This window comes from Podarcis erhardii, assembly GCF_964252035.2.
Source record: "Podarcis erhardii genome assembly, chromosome: 2".
Lineage (NCBI taxonomy): Eukaryota > Metazoa > Chordata > Lepidosauria > Squamata > Lacertidae > Podarcis > Podarcis erhardii.
The window spans coordinates 52206752-52219278 of record NC_138498.1 but is presented as its reverse complement, the minus strand read 5'-3'; the positions used below and the strand labels follow the sequence as shown (position 1 = coordinate 52219278).

The 12527-nt window shown below is 44.2% G+C and overlaps 1 protein-coding gene across 1 annotated transcript in view; it reads right to left on the bottom strand.

Annotated features, from left to right (window-relative positions):
* The window catches only part of STK10 (serine/threonine kinase 10), a 77626-nt gene extending 69983 nt beyond the window's left edge, over positions 1-7643 (bottom strand). Inside the window, exon 1 of the mRNA XM_081852043.1 lies at positions 7311-7643. Coding sequence (XP_081708169.1) covers positions 7311-7466 — 156 coding nt within the window. The 5' untranslated portion in view covers positions 7467-7643. The remainder of the gene's footprint in view (positions 1-7310) is intronic.
* Between the last annotated feature and the right edge of the window lie 4884 nt (positions 7644-12527).

Genomic DNA, 12527 nt, shown 5'->3' with positions numbered 1-12527 from the left:
TGAGTTTAAAGCCTGCCAGATTTCCAAACTGTTCCATTTCCTCCAAAACTGCTTTTATCGTACTTGTTGGTTCCTCAATCATTATAGCCAAGTCATCTGCGAATGCTTTGGTCTTGTACTCATTCTGTCCGATTGTCACTCCCTTTATAGCCTTGTTTTGTCTGATCGAATTCAAAAGAACCTCTAATACCGTTATGAAAAGTAACGGCGAGAGAGGGCATCCCTGCCTCGTTCCCTTTTGTATCCTTATTCCTTCTGTAACTACATTATTTATAATCAGTTTAGCTTTCTGATCTGTGTAAATAGCTCTGACTCCCTTAAGAAAGTCTTCGCCTATCTCCATGTATTCTAGATTTCTCATCATAAAGTCCCATATTATGTTGTCGAATGCCTTCTCGGCATCTACAAAGATCATTGCGGCTCTTTTATCAATCCTATCAGACAGGTATTCCATCACATTAACTATATATCTTATGTTGTCTTTCATCTGTCTGTTTGGTAAGAAGCCGGCCTGGTCTTTATGTATGATTTCTGACAGAATCTTTTTCAGCCTCTTTGCTAGAATTGCAGCAAATATCTTGTAATCTAAGTTTAGGAGTGAAATCGGCCTGTAGTTTTTGACTTGGGTTAGATCTGAGTCCTGTTTTGGGATGAATGTAATGAACGCCTCCTTCCATGTTTCCGGGATTTCTCCCTCTTTTAGAATATTGTTCATCACTTCCTTCAATGGTGTTATCAAAATTGGTTCCATTTCTTTGTAATAACAGGCAGTGAAGCCATCCGGCCCTGGTGCTTTCCCCCTTTTTAACTCTTTAATCACCTCTTTTATCTCTGCTATATCAATTGGAGTGTTCAGTTGGTCTCTTTTTTCAGTCGGGATCTTTTGTGTCTTTTTCTCTTTCAGGTATCTCTCTATTTTCCTCGAGTTGTTTCTTTCTGTATTTTTATATAGTCTTTTATAGTAGTCCAAGAATCCCTTTCTTATTTCCTTTGGGTTGGTAATCTCTTCTCCTTCTATTATAATCTTATTTATTGTATTCTGTTCTTTCCTTTTTTTTAATTGCCATGCGAGCCATTTTCCTGATTTGTTCGCAAATTCAAAGTTTCTTTGTCTCAACTTCTTTATATTCCACTCTATTTCTCTATTTATTATAATGGCAAACTGTGATTGTAGAATTTTAATTTTTTCTTTTATCTCCAAATTGTTTGGTTTCTTAATTAATTTTTGTTCATTATCCATAATTTGCTTCAAAATTTCTTTTTTCTCTTTTTCTCTATTTTTGTTTTTAATTGAATTTTGCTGAATGAAGAAGCCTCTCATTACTGCCTTGCTGGCATCCCATACTACTTTATCCTTTGTGCCTTTGTTACAATTGGCTATGAAATATTCTGATAATTCCTTTTGCGCTTTTTCTACTATTTTCTGATCATCTAGGAGATAATCTTTCAATCTCCATCTAAAGGTTCCTTCTTCGAAGCTTCTTAATTCAAATTCTATCGGGTTGTGATCAGAGATTACTTTCGGTTGAATTTCTATCCGTTGGGTTCTTGGTGTCAGTTCACTCGAGATCCAAATCTGGTCGATCCTTGACATTGACTTATTTGGTTCAGAATAGAATGTAAATTGTTTGTCTAATGGATGCTTGAGGCGCCAAATATCTATCAAATTGCAACTCTCAATCATCGAAAAAAAGGATTTTGGTAGTTTTCCTTCTTTACTTATTCCTTCTCTGCATCTGTCCATTTCTAATGAGGTCACCCCATTCATGTCACCCATTAAAATGATTTTTTGATCCATATATTCAGATAGATTCTCTTCTAACACCTTATAAAATTCTGTTTTATTTCCGTTCGGTGCGTAGATCCCCACAATAATCAGATTTTCTCCATGCCAGATGATTCGAACCGCAATTATCCTTCCTTCTTCGTCCTTGAAAATTTGTTTCGCTTCAATTTGTTTTCTAATATATAAGACCACTCCTCTTTTTTTCTCCTTGTCTAACGATACAAATTCGTTTCCCAGTCTTTTATTAATTAAAATTTTTTTGTGTCTTCTTGCTACATGTGTCTCTTGTAGGCATATGATGTCTAAATTTTTCCTTTTTAGAAACTGTTCAATACTATTCCTTTTCTTTTTTTCGTTCATCCCATTTATGTTCCAATTCCAAATTTTTAGCGCCATGATATCTTACTTTGAATAAAGTCTAGCTGTTTGCCTATAATTTGTCTGCCTCTTCTTCTTCCTCGTCTTCTTCCTCGTCCGTTTCCTTTCCATTCTCTCCTTCCGCCGCCTTTGGTTTTAGTTGCTCTGGTGTTCTTCCCTCTGCTCCTTTACTTTCCTCTGGATCAACTTTGAGTTCTTTATATTTCCTCAAAAATTTCCCAGTTTCTTCTGGGTTTGTCAGTCTGTGCCTCTTACTTCTATACATAAATGAAATTCCTTCTGGGAATTCCCACCTGAACTCAATATTGTTTCTCTTTAATGTCTGGGTCAGCAGTTTGTAAGGGTCTCTTCGTTTAAGCAGCCTAATTGGTATATCTTTAAAAATGATTATGAAGTTCCCATCTATATTCAATCTTTTTTCTCTGTTCTTCTGCAGGATCAAATTTCTCATCTCTCTATCCTTGAATGTAATCAGGCAATCCCCTGTAAATCTTTTTGCTTTATTTGTCTTCACTTTCATTCTAAATGCACTTTGGACCGCCTTTGCCATCTCTCCTGTAGGTAGTTCCATCCAGTTTGCCAGTTCTGTTATTAGTTTGTCTTTGATATTTTCTCCTTGAGTCTCTGGCACCGCTCTAAATCTCAGGTTCACCTCCCTCATCCGAAGTTCGTTCATCGCTATCACATCCTTTATCTCTTCCTGTGCTTTATTTAAATCCGTCATTTCTACTTTTAATCTCTCTTCTTCCCGTTTAACCTCTTTCATTTCTAATCTTGTCTTCTTTAATCCCTCCTCAACCGATTGAGTCCTTCTAAACACTTCTTTCATTTGCCCTTTCAGTTCATTTACTGTTTCGTCAATTTTTTTATCCATTTTTCCAATTTTATTATCTACTTGTTCTAATTTAGATTCTAGGTTCTTTTCACTCTGCTTTATTTCCGCAAACATTCTTAGAATATCTGCTTTAAAGTCTATCTCTTGTTTAGATCCTTTCCTCTCTACCGGTGTCCCCCCCTCAGCCCCTTTCTTTGTTGGGTTTGACATTATGACCCAGTGGTTCTCCCCTCACACCAACAACTTCTTGCCTAACCCTCAGCCACAACCTCCTCCCAACAAAGTTTGTCAACTTATCCCAATTCTGTCCTTTCACAGTTATTTCACAGTTATGTACAATTTAACAATTATTTAAGTTTAAGTAGTCTTTATGGCTTTTACAACTTATGAATATACCACCAGAAGTTCGAATAATAGTCCGCTGTATTGTCTTCTTGCCTCCACTCAGGCTAATCCTTTTTTAATGATGTTCATTTAGTAAGGTCCTATCAAACACGAAGGGGGGAGGTATAATATTTGAGATAACAGTTTAGTAACTAGTTCATCAGATTCAGTTGGAGGGGGATGGAAGAAGGGTATTTCAGAGCCCTCTACCCCTTTGAAGTAAGGTGGTCCTATTATGTATTCAGGAGCAATCGCTTAGATAACTACTGAACGACAATCAAAGTCTGTCAATTGAGTGAAAAATGGAAAATAAAGAACAAATTGTGCTGCCTCTCTTTATCCACTAGAGGTCTTAGTCTGTATAGCGTTACTCCAACTGAGGAAAAGAAAAGGCAAGCAAAGGAAAGTATCCGTCGCCGTCAGTCTCCGCGCCCCCAATTCATAAAAAATTAAACTCCACAAGTAATTGAGGAAGAAAAGCCCAAAATAGACAAAAAAAGCGGGGGAAAAAAAAAAAAAAAAAGTAAGCAGGACGATTTGCACCAACCAACTGATGTTGCTCGATCTTGCTCAAAAATTGATGGAGGATATGGCTATCCAATGGCTACTAACCCCGAGCGCTATGTCTACCTTCACTGTTGGAGGCAGTATGCTTTTGAGTATCAGCTGCTGGAGAACAGGATACTGGACTAGATGGGACACTGGCCTGATCCAGCAGGTCTCATCTTACTTTCTTAGCAGGAGAGGCTTCTGACATAAATGAGTGATTTCCAGAGACTTGCAGCAGCATTTTAGTCTGACAGTGGCAGTCTCTATCTACATTGCTTCTACTAAACACAAAAGTTAAATGCTTTTCTGAATTGTAACAGGAAAGGCGGTTTATTACTCTTGTGGTTTGGATGGAAACACCAATTCTTGCCTTCCAGAGTAGTGGGAACACACATGCATCACATGGTTTAAATAGTTTACCACAATGGATTCTTGACAGCCATTATTTTGTGTAGTCAACAGAATTGTCAAAGAACCTACAAGAACCCTTGCATATTGCTTAAGCCAGCTTTAGCCAACCTTCTGCCCTCCAGGTGTTTTGGACTACAACTCACCTCAGCCCCAATTAGCATGCTGGCTATCAGGTTGGCTAAGTCTGCCTTGTGCAATTGTGGAAGTGTTATCTGTTGCAACTGCTGAAAAACAGGTCAATTTTTTATTCTTACTTCCACAAAAAGAGAGCTGCGGTCCCTGCACTACACCAGCCATTTCAGCAATGCAGTCACTGATTTTGTACTTCACTCACTAAGGGCAGGGATCCAAGCCAGTTCCCTTCATCTCTAAAGTCTAACGCATGGCCAGACTCCATCACTAGCCTCACCTTACAGTACCACCTCTACTTGCCGAAGCCCCAATCATGCTCTTGCTAACCTTGTTTCCCAGAAATCTGTCTTCAATCTAGCAGCATTCATATTCCCCCTGCAAATGAGCCCAGCTGGCCTCTCATTAGCTTCTAGTCACTATTACTAACAAGATTTGCCAAGTCAATCCAGGCTCCCCAAAAGGATTTGTCTGGTAAAGTTGAAGACAGCTCTAGATTAAACACCTGAAGACACTCAAATGGGGGAAGTGGGGGTGGGGGAGGAAAGAAGTCTGAACAAGAAACTATTTTTATATATGTAAATATAAAGGACTAAGACCAACATCTGGAAGAGCAAGCGATCTGTAGAGCATCTCCCTGACATTTTATAAATAAAGCTGCCCATTATCATGAATTGCACCCAATTAGTTGACTCAGCTGAGAAAATCTATGTGGCAGAGAGCAGCCTTCCCCAACCTGAAGTTCTTCAGATGTTTTTGACTATAGCTCAGTCTCCCATCATTCCCTACCTGGTGCCTTCTAGGCATTATGAACTACAGCTGTTCTCAGCATGCTGACAACAGCTGTAGATCTTAACACCTAGAGGGCACCAGGTTGGGGAAGACTGATGAACAGTATTGTCAAAGCATCCATCTAGAAATACCTACTAACAGGAACTTGATGTGTCTTGCTGAAACATACTGGGGCTGAGCTTCTAGGGTTCCTGCTTAGAGGAGCTTACAATCTAAGAGAGAGGTGTTGGATCGGAGGCAGGGAGAATAGAACAACAAAATGCAGGGCACCCCTAAATCTGCATTACCTCTTTAATCCAAGATTACGCCACATCTCCCCTGAAGGAACACACAGTCTATATGATTTACAGACTTCTGGCAAGACATGTGCTCCTGCAGGGGGGAAAACCCCCACTACATGGACATACAGAAAGAGGACACTTGATCCCCAACTCCATCCCCACCTGTTGCCATGAATGTCACTCTCATAAGAAGGATAAATTAAAAATTCTCTCGCAGAATATTTTCTTTCATTCGCCATTGCCCAACACCATTCCTACATGAAACGAAACCCAGTAAGAATTTGCTACTAACCAAATGGAAGAAGGATTTAACCTTCTTTCAAGGCTTTGCAGGCTGCATGAATATGACAGCAGCTATGGGAAGCTACTAGCTGTGATCGCTTTCCAGGGCCAGAAGCGGCATGCCTATGAATACCACTTGCTGGGGGAAATCGGCAAAAGAGGGCAACTGTACAGTGGTACCTCGGGTTAAGTACTTAATTCGTTGCAGAGGTCCGTTCTTAACCTGAAACTGTTCTTAACCTGAAGCACCACTTTAGCTAATGGGGCCTCCTGCTGCTGCCGCACCGCGGGAGCACAATTTCTGTTCTCATCCTGAAGCAAAGTTCTTAACCCGAGGTAAAATTTCTGGGTTAGCGGAGTCTGTAACCTGAAGCGTATGTAACCTGAAGTGTATGTAACCCGAGGTACCACTGCAGTTATATCCTGCACAGGCACGGGCCCTACCATTGGCCAGCTGTGTCTGGGTGCCATGGTGGGGCATCAAATTATTGTTATTTAGTTTAATATTTATTGTACTTTTACTGCTGGAGAAGAGGAGCTTTCTACCTTAAGTGCCAGAATAACTTGGCTGTGCTTTAGCACTTTAACTGGTTCAAGCAGCAAAGTATTTAGGGCCGGCCCTTGCAGCTTCTGGTTGGCCAGTGGCCTGGCCTATGCTGGACCAGAGAGGCCTTTGGTTGGATCTAGCAGGTCTCTGGCTATTTCTCCTTGCAATACTTAATGCCTTTCAGTCGCTGAACTGTATTATTCACACTGGTAGGAACAATATATCTCTATCCAGTATGGTTTGCATGGACTTGCCATGTGTACAAGGAGTAAAGTTATCCAAACAAAATCTGTATGCACACAGCTGTGGGGTTTGCAGGATTCCTCAACCCACTAAATAGCCGGGAGAAGGAGATTGGGAAAGGCAGTGATCATTCTGATCTATCCACGTGTGTTCTCGATGCAAAAGTTAACTCACACCACGGGATATAGATAAGTTTCACATTTATGAATGCTCGAATCCAGCTTCACACAGGAGTTGAAGGAGTTAAGGAGAGAAGGAAAGGCACTTCTTCAAAGAGGACGAGTTACTTGTGAAAGTGACATGCTACAGGATAATTTACCCGCTCCCCCTTTCTCAGAGTACAGCAACAGAAGTATAACAACTTATCCTGTAGGTATGAAACGAAACCCCTAAGTGTTTGGGGAGAACTCCACGTGACTTTGGTGAAAATGAACTCGCAGCTCCTCTGAGGAAAGTTTCGTGTCACGGCTCGCCACCCTCCGAACCGCATACGTTGCTACCTAACGCGGTTTGCAATGTGTTCTTGTGAACGCGAGAGAGACTCGAGAGATCCCACGCGCCAGCCTTTCCTTCTTCGTTTCGTGAAGTTGCCGGTTCATTTACCTTTTTACCTTACCCCACCAAGCAAACCCCACGCGCCTGCAAGGCGCGCCGAACTCGAACTCGCTCCCGCCACCGCCTCGTCTTGCTCACCTTGTACACTTTGCCGAAGGCGCCGTCGCCCAGCTCTCCGACGATCTCCCACACCTCGTTGGGATCCAGATCCCGGCAAACGTGCTCATACTCCTTGGATCGGCGCTTCTCGAAGGCAGAGAGGCGCAGGATGCGGCGGAAATTGGCGAACGCCATGGCACTGCCCCGGGCTGGCCCTCGATGGTCCGACCATAAACCGAGAGGGCCGAAGAAGGGAAACGGGTCCGGCGAGCCAGCAGGCGCTGCGGTCGGCTAGTCTGCGAGAGGCGAGCGGCAGCAGGCACCGGCTGGTTGGGCGGCAGCTCTCGAACCCAGAGCCGCTCTGGAGAGGAGCGCGCAGCGGGCAAGAGCAACTCTCGCCCGGCAGACGGTGCCTCGGCTGGGAAAGCGAAAGGATCGGCTCAGCCTGCTCGGCTGCCTCTCTCGGCGCTTCCGCGGCCACGCGTGGCGCGCCCCCTCGCAGGAGCCGGCGCTCCGCAGCGACCACCCCGGGGCCGCTCCGGCCCGGCCGGGGAAGAGAGCGCTCAAGGCGAGCGCGTGGAGTGGCCTCGCCGCGCCGCTTCACCTGCTGGGACTTGGGCGCGCATCTCTGCCCCCGCCCCGCCCCGTCCTGGCCACACCGGCAGCCCTCCGCGTCCCGCTCGCCCCGCCTCCGCCTCTCGGAGCCGCCACTTGCGCGTCTTTCCTGGCCCCGCCCCGGAGCCGTGGGTCGTGTGAGCCCGCCCCCCGCTCGGCCAAGCGGCCCTCCGCCGCTTCCACAGCGTCCCTCCTTCGCAAAGACCCCTCGCAAGGGGCCAAGGGAATTGTAGTTTCCGTTTCCGATTCCTTTGCCCCTGCTGGGGATCGGGAAGAAGAGGGGTCTCTCCAGGAAGGGAAGCCACCCGGCGAGCAAGCGAGCGGTCCCGGCTGGCGCTCAAGTGGCTTCGTGGCTAAGACGTGCAACGGAGCTCCAGTCCGCCCCGCAAGGAGGCTTAAGCTGAAAGCGGGACGTTATCTCGTGCGCCGCCGGCACACTTTCTAACTCGGGGAAACCCGGGAGGATTAAAGATTAAATCACTTCTTTGGAAATGGTCGGAAGGGAGCTAAGAATGTGCGTGTCGGGGAAAGTGTCCTAAAGGAACTTCGAGAAGCGAGCTAGCAACCCCGCTTACCTGGGAGGGAGCGCCACTGAATGGAACAGGAGTTCCCTTTGAGCAGACTTGGCTCAGATGGTGGAGCTGTAAATGTCATCCTTGAGCAGAGAGTCTCTCATTCAGATAACGATTTGTAAATTGTAGCTCTGCATTGATTAGCTACACTAGCTTTAGGGTTGCAAAAACACACAGACCCGCCCCTACTGCGTTCCTGAAGGGTGGTAGAAGCGGTATTTGAATGGGTGTCTTTGTAAACAACCAATATTTGTGTGGAATGAATAATATTACTAGTACCCATGGTTTGGTGGCAGTGGCTTACAGTCACCTAATTCAGAATACAGTGGTTACAGATGCTTCAGGTTACAGACTCCACTAACCCAGAAATAGTACCTCAGGTTGAGAACTTTGCTTCAGGATGAGAACAGAAATCGTGCGGCGGCAGTGGGAGGCCCCATTAGCTAAAGTGGTACCTCAGGCTAAGAACAGTTTCAGGTTAAGAACGGACCTCCAGAACGAATTAAGTTCTTAACTCGAGGTACCACTGTACTGTAATTGAAGCCGCTCCACCCATGAGGCTGGGTGAAGCGCTTGCCTCAGGCGGCGGAAGTGCAAGAGATGGCACTCCGCTCACTCCACTGCTTCTGTCACTACCAGAACGCCACCCTCTTGCTGGCCACACGGAAGTGTTATGGTGCGCGGTGCTGCTAATCATTTTAGTCACCCCAAGGCAGAGGAGCCAAGCGACAACACTTTGTGGAACCCCCTGGCTTTTGCCAAACCTGGTGGGAGCTGGGGTGTTGAAGTGGTGGTGGCGTGGCATGGCGGGAGCAGCAGGGAGAGAGCAGGAGGCGGCAATTCCCTTTTTGCCTCAGGTGGCAGAACAGCTCAGGACGGGCCACCTCTGATTGTAATATAAAATTATTCAGAATAGCCTGTCTTTAGTGGACTTCATACAACATAGCACACACACACGCCTATTATAAGTCATGCCAAATTTACCTTGCAAAAATGTCAAGGAGTAAGTTGGACAGGGTTATAGGAAGCAAATATGAACCAATTACAGCTGTAATCAATGACCATTTGCTGAACCTGTCTTCTGAGGGCCCTGCTCTCTCCTTTGGTTTCTTCTAAGCTCACTTCTGTAGTTTCTGAGGCCTCTGTATGATCTTTCCAGCTTCAAGATTGCCTGATTTACTCTTATGACCTTTGTTACTCTGGCACGTAGCTTGCAACTCCACTATGACCTCACAGAGGCTTAGAGTATCACGTCCCTTTGGCTGCCATTGGCTTAGTACCTCTCATCTCACAATGGGGTTTTACAAAGACACTATCCGGCAGCTGGACTGATAGGATAATGTTAGAGAAACCTGTTTTGAGATCCATGAACCAGTTTTACTAAATGAAACATATACTTTGACTTAACTGGACCTTGAACAAATATTCTACTAGATCAGTACAGTAGTCTTGGCAGAAACAGACCACTTCTGCTGCTCATACACACTAACAAATGTAAATGAATAGGGACATCTAGAGGAACTGCTTGGAATTACAGAATTTGGAAATGACAGGACTTGCTATGTGGTAAATCTTCACTAGCTTTGCCAGTTGCCATTTTGGCTGTGCATCTTGTGACCCACCAGACTGAATCATCTCCAGCTGGGTGGGAAAAGCTCCTGGTCTGAAACCCCAGAGTTCTGCTTTTCCACCCAGGGGCCACATTCCCTCCTGACCACTCTTCTAGGGGCCAGTTTCTACACATGCTCATACATCCTCCTCTATTCTCCATCCACGTAAGCAAGAGGCATTCTTAAAGGACACATTCATGTCTGGCAAAAAACCACCCAATAAGGTGTGAAGCCTAGCAAAAATGTATCATACTCATGATAATAAATGCTGGGAATGTAAGGGAAAAGAAGGAACCTTTTACCACATGTGGTGGACGTGCCCCAAGGTAAAAGACTTCTGGGAAAGGATTTATAATGAACTGAAAAAAGTGTTGAAAAACACATTTATTAAGAAACCAGAAGCCTTTTTACTTGGTATGGTGGGGGGTGAAATCCCCAAAAAGGATGTTACTTTTTTTCTGTATGCTACAACAGCTGCGAGAATATTACTAGCGGAGAATTGGAAGAAACAAGATTTACCAACTTTCGAGGAATGGCAGATGAAAATGATGGACTATATGGAATTTGCCGAACTGACTGGGAGACTCCGGGACCAGAGAGAAGAGACGGTGGAAGAAGATTGGAAGTTTAAAGAATATTTGAAAAAATATGTTAATATTTAAATCTTAGAATAGCTTTGGAAGTGGATATAGGCTGTAGGGTTAGAAGTAGAAGATAGTGTATTTTAAAACAGTATTATTTGTAAGTGATAAAATGTGAAGATTTTTATGGTAAAAGTAAGCGTGATAAAAAAATGGTTAAAAATTATGATATATGTAAACTGCTAATGATGAGGTAAAATGAAAATCAGATGGGGGGACTTGGGGAAGCTCACCTAACAATGTTTAGAAAAAATAAGGATAAGACAAGGATTTGTTTGTATTGTTTGTTTTTCTGTTTGTGTTGTTTATTAGTATTATAAAATGAATAAAAAAAATTGGGGGAAAAATGAGGTGTGAAGCCAGGCCACTGAGGGCCATGGCCTGGGGAGAGTACCAACGACAAGAAAGAGAGGCCTAGATAGCAACATTTGACCCCCAGGATTGAGGTTCCTCACTCCAGGTATTGAGTAGATGGTATGGTCTAAATGGACCAAAGGCCTGACTCTCTATAAGACAGATTTCTAAGCGCTGTATCCTGTCAGATATTGAACCCTGTTTTTGCATCTCCAGGAAGAAAGCACAAATAATGATCCAAGCCCTGAGAGCCTGCCATAAGTGGCAGGTAGACTGTTCGGCTTGGTGGGTTATAAGTTGTTACTATTCTTTATGTTTTACATTGATGTTGTGGGTTTTTGTATGCTGTTAGCTGTAATTCGTGTTTTCTTTTTGGGGGATGAAAAGCAAGATATACATTTTTTTAAAAAGTAATAATTGCAAAACCAAGTAAATTGTGATGCCCTGAGTTACAGCTTCATGATGCCCCATGTAGAAAGATTAACAATGACTGATACCAACAGGGGGCAACCCCACCTAGCCCCTGCAATGAGAGCAGGCAGCTGATAATGTGAGAAAGCCACTTTCAAATCACTGTTAAGCTTCAGACCTCACTGGGTGGCCTTGAGCAACTCTTTCTCAATTCCTCTGACCTATCTGGGCCATTGTGGGCTAACACACCACTCTAGAGGGCTCTGGGCAAAGGACGATGTTACCCGGAAACGTAAGATGTTCTCATGACATTTCCTTAGACAAGAAGACCCTTCCAAGTCTACAATATTAAAGGGCAGTCCATGCAAAGTTTACATCAGGATTGTGGAAAAGACTCAGAGGTGGTCAGGTGAAAAAAATAAGATGAGGCTCCTGCACCTTTAAGAGCTGTGCAGAGGGAGGAACTGATGCAGGTGTTGCTTGCATTGCTAGTTACGCATGCTGGAATTGGCCCTTCTGCCCAATTATTAAAGGATCCCTGTCTGCTTTTTTCAACTGACCATCCTACTGGGCACATAAGCTATGGAGCCCAAATCTGTGCAGTGCACTTTCTACCCCTATCCCTTTTCTGTTTCTACCTTCACCCTGAATATTGCAATTTGAGGGAAGGTAAAATGCGCAGATCAATGCTTAATCCACGGAGCAGGAGCACGTTCAGCCATTGGACTCCAAATCATCCTAACACCACCAATGGTCAGCGATTATGGGAGCTGTAGTCTGGAGACCCATAGTTTCCACTCCCAGCCAATTTCCACTCCCAACTGATTTCAATGTGACACCCCCCCCCCATTTTCTGTGGACTGTTCCAAAAGTATTAATACTTGATCATTTCCAGTTTTTGTCATGTATTGCCCCTGGGTCCCTTATGGCAGAGAGCACCCATTTTGAACATGGTAGAAGGTGGTTTTTTTTTTCTTTTTCTTTTCTCTTTTCATCCTCCTGTTCTGGTTCCAAGGTGGAATTCTTTGACTGTGATGCAGGCGTCACCGTGAA